Here is a 25,414-nt window from a genome sequence, read left to right as displayed (position 1 = left end):
CAAAAAATACACAAAAGTGAATTCATTAATCATTCAATGTATTGGTTTGATCCGGAACATGCCGGATAATAGGCACAAATGTTTGTTTTCCCAAGTAAAAGCAGATGTTTTATGTTGATTCAACACAAAGATAAAATGTCTGCTTTTGTTCTTAGGATTTGGACCATTTTAGATAAAACTACCGTAGGTCTCAAAATGATATTTGTTAATAGGATATCTAATGGCACCAGAGGGCTGTCAAACACATACTGTATAAATAATGTACAAATGTACTGTAATAAACTAATGTGAGATGTATGTGACGTGCTTGCAACTTCCCCAAACTGGCCTTCCCCAAACTACTCCCAACTAATGCACCTGGATCAAAGTAATCAAAATCATGTTGCACAATTCGCATTAATATTTAGCATCTAGTTTACTTTCAGCTACCAAACTGTCAATTACGCTGGGGGCGTGTCATGGAAAACATGCTTGGTTCACCAGAACGCCCTACAGCATTCTGCAAAAATTCCCAAATGCACTAAAATAGGTTGCGCCGCACAAAAATAAAAATGTGCCAGTTTTTATGTTCGACGGCAGCTTGCGCTGTTATTGAATGTAGAGGCCAAGTGTCAAAACCGATCAATGATTTATGAACAGACTAATTAAAAGGTGGGACACTGTCCCGTCCCCTTATATCAATTCCTGTCCCAATTCACTTCATGCCTCTGTAAAACTGTTTTCAATGAAGCTCCAGCTGCTATAAGTGGGATAAAACAGCAGACTTTGGCTGGCAGCAGCCTGCAATCACACAAGTCTGTCTCCTTTCTCACGTCCTTTCCCATCCTCACCTTTTCTTCCTACCTGTAGAAAGGGGGAAGGCACACTGATAAGGATGCTTCCTTATCACAGCTCGGCTGTGCTTTTGTCTACGCTACCTGAGAAATGCTAAATTTGTCAGGTCAGTTCAGCTGAAACTGTGTTTGAGTGGCAACCAGTCCAGGGTGGACACAGACCTGTTGTCTGTAAGCAGCTGGGGTGGCCTGTAGTTACCCATGAGGCCCTATTATATAATATATATATATATATATATATGTATATATATATATATATATATATATATATAATATAGATTAAAATATTTCATCTAATTAAAAATGCAACTGTCATAATTAACTCAAATGAACTAAAAAATTAATCGTGATTACTCACACATTTTTATCGTTTCTGAATTTCCTTTTACATTTTTGTCCTATTCCCCCCCCCCCCCATTTTAATGCTCTCATCAACATGGAATCATGAATCAGTTTTCTATGTGCCAAAAGCAAATATTTACTGAAATAACAAGTTCAATTTTCAACTTTACGTGAACAATTTTTCACTTGGTGCAGTTATGCACACATAATCTCTCACACAATATTACTGTCCATCAATAACGGTGAAAAAAATATTTTGTCACGCAACAGCTGCTCTAACAGCTTTTTTTATGAAAACAAAACAGAGCAATATAACATTATAATGTGCACATCTAAGGTACACTAGTACTCAGCCTATAGTGGATTTAAGCCATGGTTGCATACTTCGTTTTTCTCAAGTTTGCTTTCAACACAGCAGTCTGTTTCTGTATGTTTGTTGAAGAATAACGAGACACCGGACACCAGTGTTCATTATGTGCCGCTGTATTCGAAACTGCCGGCCGTACAAACAAGCACACGCACTTCCCCCGTGCTGCAGGGGCAAACCTTTCTGGAAGGGGGCGTGGAGTTCACTCCCCCCAACACAGTCAGGCTATGTTGATTGTGTTGGTCCTTCTTGCGCGGAAGTCTCTCTACGGTTTTGTGTAGACCTCATTTCGAATGACTACACTTGGTTCGATGACAACACTGGAGACGTTTTACTTTCGCTAGGTCGCTACCACCGTAGCGCACTGTCGCTGTCAGACGAACACAGAGAAGCTCCACCCGCTCTATTTATATGGACACAGGCCACTGTAACCTTCCACACAAAATGGTTCCAAACAAGTAACAATCGCGTCAGTGGCATACATCGTATACCTGTATGATACAGAGAGAGAGAGAAGAACAGATAACTTTGGTCTTGTCAGTGGAGCAATATGGCAACTATTTAAAAGAAACTTTCGATTCATAAACTCTAAGTATCCCTTTTCGGTGTCTCGCGCTGCCGTGGCTGGCAAAACAGACATGGGCGTGGACTTCTGCAGCGCGCTTGTTGTTTTGTTTCTGGTGTATTTATTATTTATGTATTTATAGAGCAACGTAACATCCGCTTGTGACGTGTGCCGCGTTAATCTCGCGAGAAAAAAATTAATCCCGTTAAAATTCATTTAAATTAATGCCAATAAAAGCGCACTAAACTGACAGCTCTAATATATATATATATATATATATATATATATATATATACACACACACACACACACACACACACACTTTTATTATTATGGGTTCAGCCATAAACATGTTTGCATCACATCAGCTTTATGCTTGTTTTGGTAATGTTGTGCGTCTTCTGCTAAGATTGAATTGGCAGTCACGTTGTTCTTCTCAACACTTCTCAAAATATGTTGATAAATTTGGGGAATGAATTTCTCATTGGGCGGCCCGGTAGTCCAGTGGTTAGCACGACGGCTTCACAGTGCAGAGATACCGATTCCAGCTCCGGCCTCCCTGTGTGGAGTTTGCATGTTCTCCCCTGGCCTGCGTGGGTTTTCTCCGGGTGCTCCGGTTTCCTCCCACATTCCAAAAAAAATGCATGGCAGGCTGATTGGACGGTCTAAATTGTCCCTAGGTGTGAGTGTGGACGTGGATGGTTGTTCGTCTCTGTGTGCCCTGTGATTGGCTGGCAACTGGTTCAGGGTGTCCCCCGCCTACTGCCCGAAGACAGCTGGGATAGGCTCCAGGACCCCCGCGTCCCTAGTGAGGATCAAGCGGTTCGTAAAATGGATGGATGGATGGATGGATTTCTCATTAATTAGAGCAGTGCGTCCAGGCTCTTATGCAACACATCATGCCATCAACAAACCTTCAAAATAAAAGCTAACCAAATCATACACTTATGTCAATTCAATACGTTAGTAAGCCTCCAACATTTTACTATTGACTGGACTCTTGGTTGGTTGACTCTTGAGTTCGATTAGCTGTTAGACAAATGACTAGCCTTAGGGGTTCACATTTTACATACTGCACTGTGAATGTTTTCATAGTGTGTCCAAAATAAATGTGAAAACATTGTTTGTGTGGCGTTAGTTTGAGCAGTCTGTCTATTGTTGTGACTTGAATGAAGATCAAATCATCTTTCTTTCGAAGAATTCAGGTAAGTAATTACATCCATTTTCTAATCCACTTATCTTCACAAGGGTCGTGGGTGTGCTGGAATCTATCCCAGCTGTCTCCAGGCAGGAGGCAGGGAACACCCTGAACCTGTTGCCAGCCAATCGCAGGGCACACCGAAATGAACAAGCATCTGCACTCACACTCACACCTAGGGACAATTTAGAGAGTTCAATCAGCCTGCCAGGCATGTTTTTGGAATGTAGGAGGAAACCGGAGTACCCGGAGAAAACCCAAGCAGGCCCTGGGAAATGCAGACTCCACACAGAGAGGCCGGAGCCGGAATCGAACCCTGCACCTCAACACTGTGGGGCCAATGTGCTAACTAATGCCATCTTCAATTATTCATTTGAGTTTCAAAATTGTATTCTTTCTAGTCAGTCGCATTCTAGACTATCTCAATTTTTTTGAGGGGCCCTGTATTTGGCACATTTGAAGAGAATCATAAGGATTGCCTACCCCATTTTCACTTAATCACGGAAGAAATCCCTGGGGCAAATTGTATAAAAGTTGAGTGTGGTTTGACTGAAAAGTCAAAATTGGAAAATTGAAAATGTTTTGTTTTATTAACTTGAGAATGTGATCATATTGGCTTAGTACAAGCCTGCTTATCTGAGACATTTTATTAGACTTTCAATGTGGCAAAGGTAATCAAGAATCAAAAACAGTTTTTTCTTGCCAGCATCAGGGGTACTGTGAAATTAGTCTTGCACTGCTTGTAATTTTTTGTGCAATGCAGCATTGATTCTGTCATAAAACAGAACGTGTCTTCAATCATATACACATATACTCCACTATTATTATGATTCCCTCATCGGCAATTAAGGCAAATAAATATTTGTGTTTGACAGACAGTTGCATCATTTAGTATAGCACCTTATCCAGTGCAATCCTTAGATTGGGAGACAAAAGTGTTGAAAAGAAGCAAGAAAGAGGCTTCACGCCGTCTGTGTACATGCCTGGCAGACATGTTGGATGTCTGGGTTACACTGATGCTTTATGCTCTATCTGGGGCGCATCTCAACATGCCAGAGTCAAACCGGATCACATATTAGGTGCTCTGATAGGAACAGATGGTAGTTTCACTCATTACCACTCAGGATCCTGTTTGATAGTGGAAAAAGAAGACACTTTGACGATTCAGGTTGGTTGAAGACCTCGTCCAATAGGCTGTATTAATCTAACATAGTTGTTTTTTTTGTTTGGTTGTTTTTTTGTATTCCAAACATGGTCAGGTTTTATAAATGGATATACTTTGAAATAGACTGTATAGCCGGAATACCAAAGGGGCTAAAATAGGCATGACTGATTATTTTATTTATTAATGTTTTTGCATCTACCCAAATTATTTGTAATGTAGCATTTGCAAACAAATGTTATACCTCGGTTTTCAACTGTATGCGAGGATTAACATGTAAAAAGCAAACTTTATTCTTGAGTGTCAGAATAATTTGGTCTGAGATTTTATTTTAAGGCCATATTTTACAGTATTACTTTTCAGCCCAGCCATCTCAACCAAACTTCCTCGATTCAGTGCTGCCACTGAACTCTTAAAAAATTTGAAAATCACACATTTGACAAGCCCAGCGACTCTAATTTAGAATCCCTCACTAATTTCCAGACCTGGAAGGATACACCAAAGTTAATTAGATTTTCAAGTAATATAATAAAGGGGATATTGTACATTTAGCATCACTCTCGGCTGAACTCAAAACAAAAATGATAATAATAGACAATTATTATCACCATCATCATCATCATCATGATAAGTATAACAAGTTTAATTTTCTATATCAGTGGTGTCAAACATACGGCCAGCGGGCCGGAACCAGCCCGCAAGGACGTTTGATCAGGCCCACAGGATAATTTAAAAGGGAATAAAATGCATAAAAGAATATTTTTAATAATGTGCAATTTATGGAATATCCGCTAGGTGGACACACTGTTTTGATCAGAGGAAAAGACAACATCGTTTTGATCAGAGAAGAAGACAACAGCCGCCTCAGTCTGTCACTGAGACAGACCCAACACAGCAGACGCTATCAAGGACATGGGAATACTTTATTCTTTACACATATTATAGCACTCTCCTTAGTTTGTAAGGTGTAGGCAGTGCATTACTATATTTTTTAATACCAATTACTTGTTAAAGTTGTGTGCCTTTGTACAGTCAGCGGGATCAGTTGCAATGCATAAATGTTTTCATTGTTCCTTCTGCCCCTGATTACCTCCCAAACTACAGTCCTACATTTGTTTTGTTCCATACTGAAGATGTTATAATTCACAGATCAAAAGACGAACAAATATGAGAGATAAGTTCAGGATTCCACTTTTGTTTCATGGTATTTAAAAAACGGACCTGAAAATGAGTAAATCGCTTGCTGAGTTCAAAAAAAATTTCTAATAAATAGTACAAACAACCTACATCAATCAGAGTTAAAATGATAAATTCTAAACATTAAACATAATGATAAATCAGAACTAAGTTGATAAATAGAGAAAGGTATGGAAATAGCCATTATGAATACAAGAGAAAATTGACAAGAGTGCCAGGGTGTGTATGTATAAAATCCCGATACATACCAAAAGTTGTAAAAATATCACGGTTAAGGGTAAAGCATGAGCCTTAATGGAGACTTCTTTCTTCTTACCTTCTTTCTTTTCTGATTGATATAAAAATGATGTATTAGATATAAACACATAACACGGGGTAGGACTAGATAATTTCCTTACTTCTTCCTACTCCCTTGAACATAATAACTGTGTTGAATGATGACTAATTTATCTTTCCTTTTTACTATTTTACTTACCTTATTTACTGTCAAATTATTACTGTATATGTTTTATGTTCAATAAACATGTTCTCCCCGGGCCTGCGTGGGTTTTCTCCGGGTGCTCCGGTTTCCTCCCACATTCCAAAAACATGCGTAGCAGGCTGATTGAACACTCTAAATTGTCCCTAGGTGTGAGTGTGAGTGCGAATGGTAGTTCGTTTCTGTGTGCCCTGCGATTGGCTGGCAACTGATTCAGGGTGTCCCCCGCCTACTGCCCGAAGACAGCTGGGATAGGCTCCAGCACCCCCCGCGACCCTAGTGAGGATCAAGCGGCTCGGAAGATGAATGAATGAATGAATAAACAAACCAAACCAAACCAAAAAATAATAAATGATAAAAGTAATTTGCACATTTGTCTGAGGAAATCTTAGGTGTTTCATGAAATGTTTTGTAAAAGATGTGTTCATTAAATTACATTTTCCTAGTGGTCTTGTGCTTCTTTAGACCAAAACAAAGGAAAGACATGTTATTTTGGTTATTTATAGCATTGTATGGTATAATTTTTAATGGTCCGGCCCACTTGACATCTACCGAGGCCGTATGTGGCCCTCATTGTGAAATGTGTTTGATACAGTGTTCTATACTGTATCGTTACAGCCCTACATTTTTTTCCTATGATTGAATATCCAACCGTTAAAACTTTCTGTTTACTCTTCGAATAGATTTTTTTCCTCCCACTGTAACCGTTGTATGTCTGCTGATACGTGAGCCTTTCTCCATCATATGCAGTGACTGGCTCACAAAAATGTATTTTGTAGTTCTGATTCTTATCTCAGGTGGCCCGGTAGTCCAGTGGTTAGCATGTTGAATTTACAGTGCAGAGGTACCGGCTTCAATTACAGCGCTGGCCTCCTTGTGTGGAGTTTGCATGTTCTCCCCGGGCCTGCGTGGGTTTTCTCCGGGTAGTCCGGTTTCCTCCCAAATTCCAAAAACATGCATAGCAGGCTGATTGAATACTCTAAATTGTCCCTAGGTGTGAGTGTGGGCGTGGATGTTTTTTGTCTCTGGGTGCCCTGCATTTGACTGGATCCCGGTTCAGGTTGTCCCCCGCCTACTGCCCGAGGACGGCTGGGATAGGCTCCAGCACCCCCCGCGACCCTAGTGAGGATCAAGCGGCTCGGAAGATGAATGAATGAATGATTCTTATCTCATTTTAGGAAAACGAGTAAACACTTTGTTGGGTGGGATTGGCTTTGATCATAAGGGAGAAAGTAAAAATTAAACAGGTGGGTACTCCACAATAAAGTCAGTAATGTTGAAACTGCACTTACAGAACTACTTATGATCAATCGGTGTAAATAGCATCCAGTCAGAGCAGCATGTCCCAAACATTTCCAAATTTCTGCACCAATTGTTGAGCACCAATGTAGAGATATCTGCTATAAAGAAGTACTCTACTGTTACACATTGCTCCATCAGAGAAGATGGGAAATGATGGCGCATGGATTTACCAAGCCTTTGAGCGATGTTAAATGAGTATTCTGGTTCCAACTGACAACATTGTCGTCAGGGTCAAAGAACAGATCAAACCAACACTTCTCACATAAGATGAAAGATCATTGCGGTCTCGTAACCCACTGGGTCTTACTATTATCACTAGATTTTTTTTTCACAACATAGCCTTGGGATGGAATAAATGAGCCTATAGAAGCATAAATGGCTGCTCTGTGGAAAGCATTGCTTCGCTACGGTGAAGGCAGGACTTCATATAAGTCTTCAATCGTGGGCACGGTTTGATTCTATTTTGTGACCTCCCCATGACCCTTTCTCAATGTGACATGACTTCAGTCTTGACCAGTGGCCACCAAAGAGACAAACAGAGAGTCAACATAATGACTCCAACTAAGATCACTCAGACACAGGAAATGAATACATGAGGGCAAATTTGGACATTCTTTGCATTCAAACATCAGATAGTTTAGAGGAGGAACTGTTCTTGTTGGTGTTAGAGCTCCCTACCAAAATACAATTCAGCAAGTGTACAGAAGACTCAAGGTATTCCATTAGCCTTTGAGTCTAAATGTCATTGGCTCCACTGGCAATAGCCCACTATTCTAAAACAACACACATCTATACGTAAATGCAAGCGCACTTGACAACAACCTAAAGATATGGAGGAAGAAAAAGAGAAAGGTCATATAGGACAATTATAATAAAAGTATAAATGGCGTCTCCTGTCAGTCACTGCTGATCATGCAAATCTGTCAAGACAACTTGGGATTCAGACGCTACAAATGTTCGGTTTACAATCCAACATATTTTACTCACACCCATCCATCCATTTTTTAATCCGCTGATCCTCACGAGGGTCACAAGAGTGCTGGAGCCTGTCCCAGTAGTCTTTGGGCAGTTGACGGAGGACACCCTGAACTGGTTGCCAGCCAAATGCAGGGCACACATAAACAAACAACCATTCATGCTCACATTCATACCTAGGGACAATTTGGAGCGTTCTATTAACCTGCAATTCAAACCGGAGATACAAATCTTGTATTGAGAGGGAGCGAGAGTGGTTTCGCACTGCAATGTTGGCAAGGACTTCACACAATCCTTGACGTCCATGTAGTGAGCTACACCAAGTTCTGCTTCATTGACTCCAATGGAGCCAGTGAAGCACATTAATTGCCACGGCTTAGAAAAAAGTGCCACATATGCTTTGGCCATACAGACATGTCTACAGTGCAAAAAAAGTTCCATGAGTCTATAAGCGGTTGCAACATCAACAAAACTGACAAAGACTACCCACATGGTCAATATGGAAAAAGAGAAATCTTAAACTGTATGGTCTGTCTTTGCATTACCTGCTACTGCAGCATTGCTCTGTGATGACCACCTGGGACATAGGCAGGCGAATCAGAATAGGAGACATGGAAAAAAATAAAAGAGGAGCCAAGGCAGACTATGTTCGTGTGTTTATTATTATTATTAGGAGGTTGATTATGTTGATTATGCCAGGACACACATTTATGCTGTTGTTTTCCCTTCATTGAAAAAAATTGGTGTGTTGAATTTAGTCAATTGTAGATGGGTAGGTAGATCGACAGATACCGTTTCCATCCAGTCAGAGAAATTAGATCATCACTGCAGTAGTATTTATAATAGAACTCGAATATTAATACAGGAGCAAACCCCAGAGTGAAAGATAAAAATGAATTTCAGAAAAAAATGACCTATCATTTAAACAGAAAGAAAATGATATGGCATTACAAGAGCAGACTGACATAATTAGGTAAAAGTGCAGTGTTGTTAAGCTTTAGGCGGCTCACGTGTTGTTTTCTTTAACAGTGTTTGAATTCTTGGAAAATGCCTTTTTTTTCTGAATGAAAAATGTTTTGTTCCGAATTTTACAGTAATAAATGGACAATAAATCGACCCAATGAAAAAAAATATTTCTTGCCTTTTCATGTTGATATTTCAGTACCCCCTTTCAAAAAATTTATTGAAACTCTCAGGGAGCGTTGTTCCCAACCACCTTCATAATACATTTCCAGACTATTTGCCATCTATCTATCTTGCAATCTGTCTTAAAATACAAACACACACAGTGCGCACATGTAGAGCTGCCTGCTTGGTCATGCGCTATGATTTTTTATTTTTTTTTGGCATAGATTAGTGTTCTGGCTGCGAGGGAAGGACAGCTCAATTTGTCAAGACAGAGCATGGAGCTAATCAAATGAAAGAAACGCCTACCACAGTTAATATGAGCCAACAAACAGGGCACCTCATTTATTAGTCTGCCTCTGTGGGACAAATTATTTCTCTGCTGACATAAAGAACTGGACATCCAAGCAATGATACACCAAGTACACTTTGCTCATCATGTGCTACCGCCAAAAGACAATCTATGTGAAAAAAAGGAAAGAGACACAACTTGTTTCACTGTTATGTAGCGTTAGGCCAGGTGAAAACATATATTGTGCACAGTCTGCTAATGGATATACACCAAAATCGATGCAGACACAACAACCAAAACAAAATCAAACCTATTCGCATAAAACACAACCTAAATCTAAAACTTCCTTTTGATTGCAGTCCTTAAATGTGCTCAAACTGAATAATTTGTGCATGAATTAAGGGAGGGATAATGAGAACTGCCACACTTCTGTGATGAGATGTAATAGAACGCAGCAGTGGCCATTCAACTTATGAAGATGGAAATGGGAGTCAGCAATGTCGACAGGCTTCACCAACAAATGTGACAATTTGCCACAATGATATAAGGAAATGCCTTCTACCTAGCTGGTGGTGCACTTCTAAGGCCATTAACTGTATATAATTATTTTCATACAATAATGTTCAAATGTTCCAGTCATTTATTTCCTAGATTGGTTCAATAAACCAATATTTCAGGGCTCAATACCACACTTAACACCAACCAGCGACGTGAGATCAGCAGGCAGTGTAGTTTTTTTTTTTTTTCATTCCAAAATCAAAGATTTCATAATTAAAATAGCTGAATTTGCATATTTCATGTTCAAATACATGGGGGAAGAAGTGGAGGGCGACTGCGGGAATCATAGCATCGTCTGCCTCAAGGGAATACGCACATATTCTTCTTGACACAGGCAGTTATTGGGGCGTGCCCTCACACAAGAGACAGTTTTGTTTCTCTTTATATAGGCAATATACTTTCGATCACACATGCTGACGTTTAACAATTTATTCATGAATGTCTGTGACAAATTGAGTCTTTCTGGTCAGCCCGAAAAGCGAGTACTGAGCTCTATTGGCACAATGAGTAGAAGAAGCACGACGCTCCTCCCATACAACCACTAACTCGGAGAAGCCTCAGCTGGTTGAGGACATGCCGAATTAGCCGCTTATCTTGAACCGGGTGTCCACGGTAATTACTTCCATTTGCTTGTCTTGAGGGAACTGTGTTTGAATCATAACTCGTTAAATTCTTGACCAATTTTGACATGGATCCGTTTGTTAGAAACATTAGACATGCAGTTATGACACAGGGTAAATCTATTTATCTTTCCTACTATTCCTTTAAAAAAATATTAAACATGAATATTAAGACCTAATGGTTTTTTTATATCTTAAAAAAAGAGTTCAGCAATGAAAAATAACAACTTTGGATTAACTTTTTTTCTTGATATCACACTGTAGAGCATAGGTGTCAAACTTAGGTCCTGGAGGGCCACTGTCCTGCATGGTTTCCAAGTCTCCCTGTTGCAGCACACCTGATTCAAATGATCAGATCATCATCAAGCTCTGCGCAAGCCTGACATTGATTGTTCATTTGAATCGGGTGTGTTGCTACAGGGAGACTTGAAAAACATGCAGGGCAGCAGCCCTTCAGGACCTGAGTTTGACACCTCTGCTGTAGAGCATCACCAAAAGATTTGAAAACAAACGTTCAATCAAGATCAGAACTAAAACATTGTCAACTCTTTTACTTGGGTTTCATATTTTTATGTCTCTTGCCAACACCCACACTGCCAATTGACAATTATGTCCATTGGAGCAAAGTGGCACCGATCTTTAAGAGCAGAAAAAACAATCATTCTGATAATATAAGACATCCAACATGAGCACTTGCGCATGAACAACGTGTTAAGTCCAGGCTCACCTCTTCCAGGCATGCTGGTGCCATTCGAATCGTAATGTCAATTCTGATCGGAACACTCACTGCAGTGGAATGAGTGGCATTTTAAATGTCAACTTGAACTTGAACAACAAATGAATTCGTGTGAGTGTGCTCTAAGTTTGTTAGGGTTAATTTTGATCCGCTGTTAACACAAGAGACAACTTTCAGAGGTGGTGAAGGAAAAAGGAAGCTACAAGAAGCACTGGTGATGATTTTTGACTACTCTAGATGGCACTCTTAGTTGAAATGTATTACATTTCCTCTGCACTAGCCTTTATCTTTAAGGCAAGAGCACTATCTTGAGGTAAAATAAATGAATAAATCGCAAGTGCTTCATGAAGCTTAATTTTCCCATCACTGCTCACGGCTTTCTCACTCAATGACCAATGTGGGCCCAAAAATGCGGGTTATTTGTTCTACCGGACTGGAATATGTTTGATTTGGAACTGCTGCTCAGCAATGATCCTAAAATGCACTCTGAAGAAAATCGTGTGGGATCACACCAATCTCTTTGTGCTCAAACGCTTTCCTCATCTCATAAATTCCCCTCTTTCGCCCAGGGTGTCTGCCTGGGAGGCACTTCAGCATGAATCTCCCTTCGCTCCGTCTCTTTGCCTATGTTCTGAATCAATTCTTAATAAACCATCTGAAGGTTTCCTCTGCTATAACTTTCATTTCCACCCTTCAAAGCTGCAGGGCAAATTAGCCTGCCAAGAGGATGGGCGCATGTCAGCGGCAGAAGAAAGAGGGTGGGGGCATTCTACACCTACAATTAAATGAACAAATCTCTGTTTTAATTAATCAGGGAATTACAAGTAGGTTTGGTGGTATGAGACGTGACAGACATGGCAAGTGCTTGCTGTTTCTGCATTTGTTATGGCTGCTGCAAATGAAAGATCGCGAGAAACTATCCACAGAACCCCCTTAGGCAGAAGACGAAGGCTCATTCTCAATTCTTTTGCGCCGCAATCTCTCTTATTTTGTTCTTCCTCGCGCAATTGTATAAGGCCATCCTTCTGTCCATACTTTTCCTTTTCTCTGACTCCAACCGTCCACTGATTAGTCCCCATTATCCACTCAATTCTCCTGCATTCCCAATCTACAATTTACTAGCTCTGAAAAACCCCATATGTTTGCTAATGAGGTGGGGGATTGACAGCTGGATTAAAACATCGCTTTGTAATCGTTTCCTTCCAGGGTTTTCAGTAATCACCCCCCAAAGTAGTGAAAAGTAGAATCTGTGCATATATCTAAGATCCCTACTTTGTGCATAAACTCTAGCAAGGCAATAAAACATTAATGATCTCTACTGCACTAAAGTCAACAATATGCCAACCAAACAAAAACACCTGCACTCTCCTGCATTGTTCTCAGACAAAAACAAAAACAATAACAAATAAACAAAAAAAACGGTGCAGAGGTAACCCATCTTTCCATTTACCGGTAAAACCAAACTTGGAGCCAGTTTGCTTTCCAGCCTGCCTGGAGCACCTTGTTCAGTTCTGATCCCAACATGAAGATCGGCGGCATTAGTGTGACACTTCTATTTGGCCCCTTTCTCCAAATCTCCAGCAGGAGCTTGTTCCCCGGACGGACACGTGATTTCTTTTGTTTTTGATTATTCTCAGACTTAGAGCAATGCAACTTCTTTGCTTTAACAATTTGCCAGGCCCAGAGGAGGATTGCAGGCCTTTTTATTTCCCTCACGCTTTGGCTCTTCTTCTGATGTGCTGAAAAAGACAATAGACAGACATAGCAAGCAAGAAGAAAGAAATTTGAGCCTCTGTGGTGTACAAGGCATCTGAGCTCCAAATCTTGGAGCCATTATCACACTAGTAGGGAGAATTTAAGTCAAAGCACAGTTACAGTGCCTGCAGTGTCAACATAGCACATTTCACCGCACTCCGCACTGTCTCTCAAGTGCCTATAAAGCAAAATTGCTGTTCTCCCACAAATTCAATGCATCAGAACAGACGGAGCATGTGTTTTGCTTTTAAATTTTGAGCCATGCTTTTGAGCCATGTTACAATACCATTTCTGAATTGCCTCAAATGGTCAACATGATGAGATGGATTTTCATGGAACTTATTAGCTCTCTTAGCCTGGGCAATTAAACAGTTGACAGGTAAATTAACACCATCTTTGATCAGTGCGAATGAGTGTTTCACTCTGCTGTCCTTTTGTGAAACAAGCAAAGCGGTCCAGTTATGTGGTGATAACACTCACGTGAGCCCTCCTGCACGCTTATGCGAGGCACTTTAAGCATTTGTAGCTGTCTGTCAACACTGGTTCAAGGTTCATAATAGTCAACATTTTTGCAAAATAAGAAGAGCTTGTATTCCCTCTTATAAGCGTTTTCAATACCATCAGCCAGGACATGAGACAAAGTCGTTGTCTTTGGATGAATTTCATTCCTGTTTTTGTGTTTGTCCACTCGGGGTCCTCTTTCCTTTCCCTCCCGCATCGCTTGTGATCCCCTCTGTTGCCTACCGCTCAATTGTGCACTGAATCTATGAATGAATTGAATGCGGTGCATCAAGACTCAATTAGTGATTAGCAAACAGTATTGTCTCCTGGGGGCCTCCATTGCAGCTTTCATCCTCACATCACCAAGACAAGGGATGTCCAAGCAAAGAGAATAACATATGAGGTTGTAATGCTCTTGGATTTGCCCGGGCCTGCACAATGTCTTACAGATCAAATCACTGGGTTGATGAGCAAACTGTAATGAACAGATTATATCAACGGTGGTGTGATCTCAGGCAAAATCATACACAATTGAGCTGCTGAGATGTCAGAGCTATGCATACTTGTAGCAATGTTCAAACTCATGGAATGGAAAGCTAAAAATCTTCTTGGCAGCAAATTGATGTTATCATTTGGCTGTGATTTCTGACTACTCTCAATTCCAAGGATGCAGCTGCAATTGTTGCCTCATCATTGCATTAATTGTCTTCACAGTGACTTCATTTCAAATTGACTCAATTAGGCTGTAATTAAAACTCGGCTACAGCTAAACAGAGGCAGTGGGGGTGGAAGGAACCAGTGGGCAGGGAGAGGAATCCAGCGCTTCTTTGGGCTCAAGCCAAAGATATACTCGAGCAGAGGAAAATTGGGTTTTTTTTCTGTACTTTATATTGTTTGGCCCTTGTTTAAGATTTATTTATTCATTCATTCTAAGATTTTGTGGGCTCTTTAATGGTTAGGACATCTGCCATACTGTCAAGAAATTCTGGGTTTGAATCTCGTCTCAGTCACTTCTCCTGCTTGCAAGGGTTTACTAGGGTACTGTAGCTTAATAATAATTATAATAATAATAATGCCAATATGCTGGCCACCTGTCCAGGTTGTACTGCACTTCTTGCCAATTCAGTTGGCCTCCAGCTCACCTGTGAACCGAATGAGGAAAAGCACGGTTGACAAGAGATAGATAGATAGATAGATAGATAGATAGATAGATAGATAGATAGATAGATAGATAGATAGATAGATACTTTGTTCCCATTAAGTCAGCTAAGGTTCAACTTGCAGAAAGACTTGCGGTGGTCCTTGGAAAGCTCAGAGAGGGCAGTATCATGCTTTGTGGCTAGTAGAAAAAAACGACTGGAAATAATTTATCTCGGACAATTGTTTTTATATCACATTTTATTTTTATAGGTACTGTATGTGGGTCAAAAAACAATTGCAGACAGAAAAATGTGGAGGGAAGAGGTTCATTCCATCATTTAGCTTGCTTTAACCTCACTGAAGGACAGTTTCAAAATCTGATGACTTGTTGCTGTCCTGCTGGTGTGATGTCCCCCACATTGCAATAAGAATGCCTTTAGGAGTGGCTACTGAGTTACAAGGAACTATTATACCAATGATCAACTACTAAACGTATTGCATTACTGTATTTTAGTATTTTTCATCAAACAGCATCAGACAAAAGAGCCTTGAAAGAAAGGATCCAAAAGGAGACCAAAAGCTAATATGTTCTTTTGTCATTTTACAGCCTTCAAAGTCCACAAAGACCATCTGCGCATTAAAGTGCTCGAGTTCAAGCAGGGCTTTTAAATGAATTTAATGTCTTTGGGAGAGCCATAACCTTGATATTGTTGTACCCACAAAAGGCCTGTCAGACCAAGACAGGAGGTCTCCTAATGTACCAAGCAGATGACAAGGATACAGAGTTCAAACACACCATGGAGTAACTTAATCTGCAGGAAGTCAACCCCCCACCCCAGATTTTCCTCTACTCTAGGCCAACTTTGTCCTTTCTCTCAAAACAAGTGTGGAGATGTAAAAAAAATCATTAAAAATAATGGCCTCCACCTGCTTGTTTCATTTTTTTCTTTCCCATCATCTCTTGCTTGCCTTTCTAATGAGCGGATAGGAAAAGGCTGGAGGACACTTGCTCCCTCAGCACGCACAGCACCTTCCAGTTTAATACTACGAGTACAAAAAAAAAAAAAAAGACCGAAGTACACACTGTACATTTAACAAAGTATTGATTTCGCAGGAATGTTGGTGTTTAACATTTGAACTTCATATTGGCCAACTTAATTCAGCCAGCATGGGGTCATTTCCAGTTGAGTGAGTGTAGGTGTAAATGTGAATAAGTGTCTGTCTTTATGTGCCCTGCAGTTGACTTGCAACCAGTCCCGGGTGTGATATGGATTTCACTCACAGTATTTACAAGGTTCCAGCTTCCCGGTGCTCTTGAACAGGATAAAGAGTTGAAAATTAATGAATGGAGGGATGATGGAAGCCAAATGAAATGGCTCAGGTATCTTGTTAGGATTCCTCCTGTACGCCACCCTGGCGAGGTGCTTTGGATATGTCCCAACAGGAAGAGATGACATTCAGACAACAGATTTTAATGGGTAATTCGGAATTTTGGGTGAAATCCCATTTTTGGGGTGGAACCAAACTTTTCTGACCGAAGATCTACCGTTTATGATTTACCTGTTACCACATGTGCACGCAGTCACGCAAGCCATTATCAGGAACAGCTGTCATGGCCCCGAACATGAACGAGACAGAAAAATAAAGTAAATATAACATCTTGTGAGTTTGTGAAAAGGAAATCACTGCCTACATTAGTAGAGACCTGACACGGAGGCATGGGACGCACTTTTGCAGCGTCTTAAGGGAAAGAACATCACTATCGTAGCTTACGTGTACCATTTTAAAATGGTTTTCCTTGCACTCCAGATACCCATTCTTTGTCAGTGCCATCGGTGAATTGTACATTATACAAATTTTGAATGATAATAATAATTTTTTAACATGATGTATCTCAACAGCTTTGATCGCCAGCTGCAATTGCAGACTGCTGACCGCTAGCAACCTCCGGTGATGCAGGTCATGTGCCATGGTAGATTAAAGGTTCCCTACTTTTTTTCAATGTTTTTTTTCAATTACTTTTCTTTGTGAACATGAGCCTAATAGGTTTCTTAGAAAAATATATCATGTTAATAACGCACACAGACACACATCCATCATCTGCTTGCAGGTGTAACACTCAACACCTCCCATAACCCCATATCACCCACAGTCCGTTCACCCATATCCACACACCCACCCGCCTTGCGGTCCCCTCATAAATCACTTATGTCTAGACCTTAACCGGGAAATAAAATGCCCAACCATGTGTCTAAATCATCACAATGAGCCTGTCTGGAAAATGCATGTCCAATTCTTTAAAAGTACGATTGAAGGTAGTACCTTTTAAGCAGATTAATTGTAACAGCTCCCAGTGGTCGGATTACCCAAGGAGCATAAAGCAGCCCATCGCTGCAGTGTCTCGATAACTTTACAAGACATCCAACAAAAGTAATCCGTGTCGCATGTCCCTGTAACTCATACCTATGAAAAATGAATGTGTTCACTGTTCATTCGTGTCTGTGGCTTTTACATGCTTACATAAAAAATGTGATGGTTAAAACAGACGATTGCAGCAGATTTTTTTTCTGTGTGTGCAGGTAGATAGATAGATAGATAGATAGATAGATAGATAGATAGATAGATAGATAGATAGATAGATAGATAGATAGATAGATAGATAGATAGATAGATAGATAGATAGATAGATAGATAGATAGATAGATAGATAGATAGATAGATAGATAGATAGATAGATAGATAGATAGATAGATAGATAGATAGATAGATAGATAGATAGATAGATAGATAGGTTGCAAGTCAACAGAAATTAAACGTTGACATATGAGGGAGTCACAGAGACCCAATTTGGATGATTTACCAAAAAACAAATAAAAATACAGAGTCCAACACAGAGAGGATTTACCAAACGATTATGTGAAAATATGAGGACACAATCTGCTAATAAAGACAGAGAGAAAACAATCAAAGATTTAAGTAGGAGCCAAAAGCGGCAAAAGGAGGCTGTATTTCAACAATATCTAATCTTCAAAAGGGTGCTCGGCTATTATCGACCCAGATAATGCTGCAGTCTGCGTCACGTGATTCAGGGCAAAAGGTAAGCAGGAAATCAAAACAAGGGCAATTCTCTTTGAGGATAGGGTGGAAAGAAAACGGATACATTGTCAGTCCCAGCAGAGCAATGAGCACCTGTATACATGCTCCTGTGGAACCATCTTTAAAAGCATATCTCGACTCCCAAACCTGGCTTTGTGGTTCTGCTGTAATAACTCTCAATGGAAGGCAACTTACATACTTTCATTGTTAAATCAGAAAGCTGCAGACATTGAAGCCAAGAATAGATTGAAATGTTAAAACAACAAGCTTCAAAATAATGTTGATAATTTCTCATTAATTAGAAGAGTCATATCTTGTCGTTACCATAGCGAGCCCTTACTACATACTTTGCTGGGCTGTTACGTTAGAAATGCAAAGCTTCCTCCTCCATCTTTAGACGTTCCACATGAAGGTAAATGGCAGAACATACCATGTGGTAAATGACAGAATCAAGACGTAGGTCACAGAGGAAAGCATCAATTTCAATGTGAACAACTGTTTTTACATCAGGTGAATGGCATCATATTGCATGTTTAAGTGTGAGGGTAGAGCTTTAATCGATGAGCATGCGCGCAATCTTGATGAAGACCCGATGGGACCCCCCCAAAATTTTGTGGATTATTTTTTTCTAGGGATCACTTTGTGAACTTTGTTGATATAAGAAAAAAAATAATCCAGAAACTGACTGTATATGGGGGGGGGGGGGGGGGTTATTTTCTATTTACCAATAAAAAACTGTCCCAGTTATGTCTTGTCTTTTAAATCTGATATGATAAAAAAGGAAACATCAAACTCACTTAGAGGTCATGCAAATTGTGATTTAGCAATTTGATGAAGCATCAACATTATTTCTTCAATTTTCCTGGTACCGGCTGGATAGCAAACTATGCAGTATTGCACACCACTATTGTCAACTGAAGGTCAAATTTAAATCTACCAAGTTGTGCCATTGAAACACACAACTTCATTCATGCACACAAAATGCTGGGGTAGTCCAAACCACACAACTCAATTCAAGCATAGCAGAGCAACCTACTAAGAGGTCACCACTATCCCTAGAGCAAACTCAACAATTGGAAGGAGGATGTGGGATAAGATTTTGTGAGCTGGCTTTGATTATTTGTGCGAGACTGGACTGGGCCAAGTTAAGTAGATTACTCAAAATATCATGGCACTGAAGTATAGGAGATGAAAATATAAAAGCACCCGATTTCACTTGACAAGCGTTTAAAAAAAACATGTCACTCTTTGCAGCAAAATTAACTCGCTCCAACCTGTCAGTCCCTATGAGACTACTTTTTTTTGGGGGGGGGGGGGTGTTCTGGTAGGTTGGGCCAACTTCTGGAGACCAAGCAAATGGTACTGCCCAAGCAAATGACTCCATTGCAGGAAAATCGATTGAGAACCAAGCATTCAAAGCAGACTGCAATTTGAGCTCATTGTTCACAGTGATGACTTTACCATACATGGACAATTTTCCTCCTTTAGTTATTATCACAGCAGCCCGGTGGATGAGTGGTTAGCGCGTCGACCTCACAATGCAGAGGTCATGATCCGGCCTTTTTGTGTGGAGTTTGCATGTTCTCCCCGTGCCTGCGTGGGTTCTCTCCGGGTGCTCCGGTTCCCTCCCACATTCCAAAAACATGCATGGCAGGCTGACTGAACACTCCAAATTGTCCGTCGGTGTGAGTGTGAGCACGGAAATGCTGTTCGTCTCTGTGTGCACTCCGATTGACTGGCAACGGGTTCAGGGTGTCCCCCGCCTACTGCCCAAAGACAGCTGGGATAGGCTCCATCACCCCCCACGACTCTTGTGAGGATAAAAGCGGATCAGAAAAAGGATGGATGGTTGAATAATTATTATCACCTAATATGAACATTTGGAATTGTAATACTCCAGATAATGTGAGGGAAAATAAGGAGATCCTATCATTGGCTGTAAGAGTGAGTATGACTATATACAAGTGTGTGTGAACAAATTAGCTTTCATAATTCTAATGAAATGCAGGTACAGGAAAAAGGTGACAATCCAACCAACATGCACAGGGATTATGACTGTTACCTGTCTTCCCAGAGACAAGACTATTGATTGTTTAACAATTTACAGCACAATTACTATTCTGTCCATGTTGCAGTTGGATACTTTTCTGCATCGAATGCAATAAAATCAAGTCACACAAATTCATCTGCGTCATTTGTACGTGTGAAATTTGGCTTGCAGAGCTTTTCCAGACTACTAGAGGTTAAATCGAACCATTCAGCGGAAGGTATTATAGCTGGGTACTTCATGATTGTCAAATTCTGGAGTTCACCTGAATCCACTTAGCCTTTGAACCTCACTCATAATAGCTGGAAATAGTGTCTGTGTAGAATACAAAGACAGAGAGATGTTTTTGATGTGAAACATTTCAAATTACATCTCATCATGTGTCGTTCTCCTCTTATAAGCGGTGGGTGGGCAAAGTGAAAAAGAAACTTCTGGGCAAGATTCCAATGAAGAGCTTCATGAGCATACAGTCCCCACGACACATGGAAACCAGAAGTGTGTATGTGTATCCCTGCCCATAACTGACAGTTTTAGGTGAAACAGTGATATTATTAAAGAGTGCCATGCTTCCCTCCATTGTAGCCCTTAAAGTCAATAAATCAAGGGTCTGAAGTGTGTGGCTACCTTATCCCTAATGGTGCTTCTGTGGAGGCTTGCATCAAGCCCCTGGAGCTACAGTATGTTCTCGGGCACACATGAAGGTGACATACAGCTTGGAGTGTGTGTGTGTGTGTGTGTGTGTGTGTGTGCATGTGTGTGTGTGTGTTTGTTTGTGAGCGTGTGTCTCAGAGTAGTTTTTGTCTGATGCTAGAGTATTATATTTGCCACATTGGGACTGACAAGCTATACACACTGCAGGTCAATTCAGATTTTGTTGTCCATATGCAACAAGTATGAATCGTTGTTTTCATAGAGCATGAACAGTTCAATTCCATTTTTCTTCAAATTCGACCTGAGCCTCTTTCGTACTTGGATATAAATCAGATATGTAGCCGATGTGTATGCAGGACGAACACTCGTCCATACACCTATACGTCATCAAAAGATGAATATGCCTTTGGGCAAAGGAGATTGCTGAGGAGACTATTGACGATAGTAAATCTGCAAAGTTGTTTAGAGAATCGTTGTTGATTTTATATTTGACTTTAATTTAATCTTACCGGGAATCTGAAGCATAAAGTGAACGTTAGTGGTGGCAGTACTTGTAGTAGGTCATCCATGATGACGTGATGTCATCTTTAGTAAACGTCTCCATCAAATGAAAAGATTAAGAAGCATTGCTTCATACCCCCCCAAAATATTTCTACCTCCACCCGCCCCTACAAGTAGGACCGTACACACAGTGCCACCTGACGGCTTTTTTTTTTTTTGGTGCAGGTCACTTGACATCGTGGCCATGAAATTTAGAATCTTAGTTATGGCAATTATAGGCGATCAAATAAAAGATGCCAACAAGCGGTGTATGTGTTCTGTGGAGCGTGAACATGAAATGTTGTGCCTTTTCTTTCTCTCAGTAAATCAGGCCCTGTATCTCTTGGTTTATTTACATCCGTATTAAAAACGGGCATTCATGCACTTATTTGTCTTAATAATGACAGTTTAAAATTGATTTGTATGATTTTTAACAATTGTTTTGTCACTCGACCTCCTCCCCCGATATGTTGCTGGAGCTTGATACTCAACTCAACTCAACTCAACTCAACTGTATATAGAGCACTTTCAAACATCCATCGGTACACACAAAGTGCTGTACATTGAGCAATTTAACATATACAATAAAAAATAAAACAAATCAGTAATAAAGATGGTAGAAAATACCGAACAGTAAAACCAAGAACAAATCTAAGTCATGCTGAGTCGAATGCCAAAGAATATAAGTGAGTTTTGACAGAAGGCTAAACAAGCAGTTTAAAACAAAAACCTATAAAAATTATCAACAACAAAGCAATCAAATAATCACACACACATAATCACAGTAGGTAGTATTTGTAACCAATCAAAAACATTGCAATTCTGATTTTATAAGGATGATCCCATAAATTAAATGCTGTAAATTTAGAAATAAACCACTATATATATATATATATATATTTTTTTTTTTAAAGAAACACAAATTCGCATTGAGGCAAATCAACTTACCTCGACTGATTGTGGTCATTGAAGTAAGTACAGTAAGTTGAAAAATGGAGTTCCAACAAACCCAGTACAGCCCTATTACAACTTGACGAGGCACCATTGTTTCAGGCACAAGTGCATCTGATTGAGACCAAACTGTACAAGGGAAAGGATGCAAGGCAACAACACACATATTGTGACTGTTTGTGATTGTAGTGACACCCCCTGCTGGACCAAAGACTTCACTACCACAAATAATGCAAGTTCACTTGCAGCAAGTGTACAGATAGATGCCTGTCATCCAATTTCATTTGAAGCCAGGCCTCAATTGGAAGAAGTTTAAGACACAGCAATCCCTGAGCTCCTCGTTAAGATCCCCTCCCACCAAAATAATATGTGTCCAATATTGTGTACCTCACAGTCTATACACACTTGTGCACATTTGGGACAGAGTCTAGAGAGCTGTCTCCCGACCAGGATTGTTCCGGTCAAAGAGAACAAGATACATGTACCGTGCAAATGCCGACAACATGGGCGAAACACAAAAGGAGCTATTGTGTGCCCACAGCTAAATAATACCCCTGAGCAACGAGGGGAATAGCAAATCAATAGAGAATTGCAATTAGTCCACACTGGCAGGAGCAGTGCCAGATTAGACACAGGATGTCGATTCCATTTCCTGCACTATTGGCTCGAAAACTTGCTGGGCTGGCTCTGTAATTGGAGCAGCAAACGGTGCCGCTTAAGACGTTGTGGTGTGACGACGTTGACTATTAGATTAATCAATGCGGGGCGCCTGTACATGATGACTCACATAGAGCATGCGGCCGAATACCCCCTCAAAGTTTTCCAGACCCCAATAATCAAAATATTCAGTCCTTCTTTTGAACACAGTATTTCTTTTGATGCGACTTCAGGGAGGGGGTTCTCGTCTATTTGACCAAATTCAAATGAAATACGTCCTTACCTTTATGTATGGGCTGGCCTTGTAGCGTATCCTTTGGAATCAAGACAGAATAGAAGCTTTGAGAGAAGCCAGGTTGACAAGGACCTTTAGGTGAATGCTGGCCATTATTCACCTGAAAGGAATTAAACAGTGTGAGATGCAAATAATTTGACAGTATGGTTTTGTTCTCTGTTTGCTTCTATTTTCAAGAGGGTCGAAATTAGCAACAAAGACTGAATGGTGGGGTTAACTATATAGTCTTGAGAAGAAACATTTTCTTCTCAAGAAAATAACAAAGGTGGTCCCTGCTGTGCTCTGCGGATTTAATGTGTAATGGTGCACACATTAGCACGCAAGCAAGTGCACACCTCTGTAAAAAAAACTGCAGCAAAAGTGGTTTGAGGATGTTGACACTGCATGTGCCTCTGTGTACAAACTTTACATCCAGCGGATCCAGTGTCTGTAAATGAAACGATGTGGACCAGGACATTTGGGCCACTGAACCTGCCTCAAGTCACATTTCGGTGTCAAGGCTGGAGGCTACATGGTGACTTTAATAAGAGAAATTGCGTTCAAGTGAGAGCATCCAGGCTGGGGAATAATAATGTCGGAACATGTCGTTTTCTACATCACACAGGCTGATCGTGACATCTTTGAAAATACACGATGATGAAAAGACTGCTGTGCAAGAAACAACTTAAAACGTAGTTTTAATGCCTTGGGCCAACATGTCCGTTTCGAAAATGAGAAGAGATTAAACTTGTACAAAGTGTACGCGATTATACATCACCTTCACGACTACAAGAATGAACAAAAAGGTATAGCATGAACTCAAATCATGATTTCGCCGCGTAAATGCGCCTTGTTGCAGCTATTTATATTTCATCGCCGAGATCAGAAACCAAGTTCATGATTAATTGCAGTATCCCTTCATCTCCAATATATTTTTGTCGTCTTGCCAATTAAAATTATTTTCGGAACTGGTTGACAAGTATTTGTTGTAAATCAGCACCACTGCAGACGCACACAAAATCGACCGACTCCATCCCACCGCGTGACTTTTATTCCATTTGGGGTTTAACGCTTTTAAACACCACCGTTTAACGTTATAATGCTCCTTAAAAGAGTGTCACGTAGCGAAATAAGAATAAATCTCACCCGGAATGTGTCAAGAAGAAGGGCTGCTGTCAGGAACAGAGCCAGGTCAGTCCTCATCGCGGCGGACGAAGCAAGCGACAGCCACGGCAGCCTGGGCGAGCAACCACAAAGACAAAAGGGAGAGCCCTAAAATCTTCTCCCCCAAATTGTGTGACGTTTCCTTGTCCTTTTCTCTTTTGGGTCAGACTATGGCTGGAAGGTTCCGTTTTTGTGGGAGTGGAGCAGCTCCGGAGTTTGCGCGACTCTGGTGTGCAGGTGAGCGCTTCACTCGGCACCAAAGGCGCAGTCGGCGTCAGCCTCCGAGCTTCCCTCACAACCTTCACCGCCCCCCCCCCCCAACACTCGCATACCCCACCCCTCTCTCTGTACACATGCACTTAAAGCAACTCTGCCAGCCACGCTACCCTTGCATTAGCTTTTTTTTTTTTTTTTGCATCCACCTCACCTCATCAGTACTGTTGGTCTACTTTTGCAGGCTTTTGGTAAATGAGACCTCTCCAACAAATTCCTTTAATGAAATGAAGTGTGGTTAAGCATTTACAATTGAGTTTAGCAGTTGGCTCGGGATTCTAAAAAAATGAAGTGAAGTGAAGTGAAGTGAAGCTAACACTGCACTGCAAATCTGCCGGTGTTAAGTCAACACAATAAGGCATTAATTTTAACACCGGCAAAGTGTCTAATAATCCACATGGTACGACGTTAAAGTAAAATATACTTTAGTGTTAAAAAGTCAACACCCAATAGTTTGTTACAGCAACAAAACAAAGTGTTGACAGTACAGTAATGGCACCGAGTGTTAATGTCAACAATATACAGAGTGGGGAAATATACCCCATACGTCACTTGCTTTAATAAAGCACATGACAAAATGTCAATTCAAAACACTTTTCTCGTATTCCATCTATT

The 25,414-nt window shown here is 40.6% G+C and overlaps 1 protein-coding gene across 1 annotated transcript in view; it reads right to left on the bottom strand.

The window, feature by feature from the left end:
• Window positions 1-24,839, bottom strand: part of LOC127595520 (cadherin-4-like) — a 244,865-nt gene extending 220,026 nt beyond the window's left edge. The window contains exons 1-2 of the mRNA XM_052057102.1: window positions 24,509-24,839; window positions 23,372-23,483 (exon numbers count right to left, since the gene is read on the bottom strand). Coding sequence (XP_051913062.1) covers window positions 23,372-23,483; window positions 24,509-24,565 — 169 coding nt within the window. The 5' untranslated portion in view covers window positions 24,566-24,839. The remainder of the gene's footprint in view (window positions 1-23,371; window positions 23,484-24,508) is intronic.
• Window positions 24,840-25,414: the final 575 nt, after the last annotated feature.

This window comes from Hippocampus zosterae, chromosome 2 (genome assembly GCF_025434085.1).
Source record: "Hippocampus zosterae strain Florida chromosome 2, ASM2543408v3, whole genome shotgun sequence".
NCBI classification, from domain to species: Eukaryota; Metazoa; Chordata; class Actinopteri; order Syngnathiformes; family Syngnathidae; genus Hippocampus; species Hippocampus zosterae.
The sequence above is the reverse complement of the archived record's forward strand: the minus strand, read 5'-3'. Positions and strand labels throughout refer to the sequence as shown.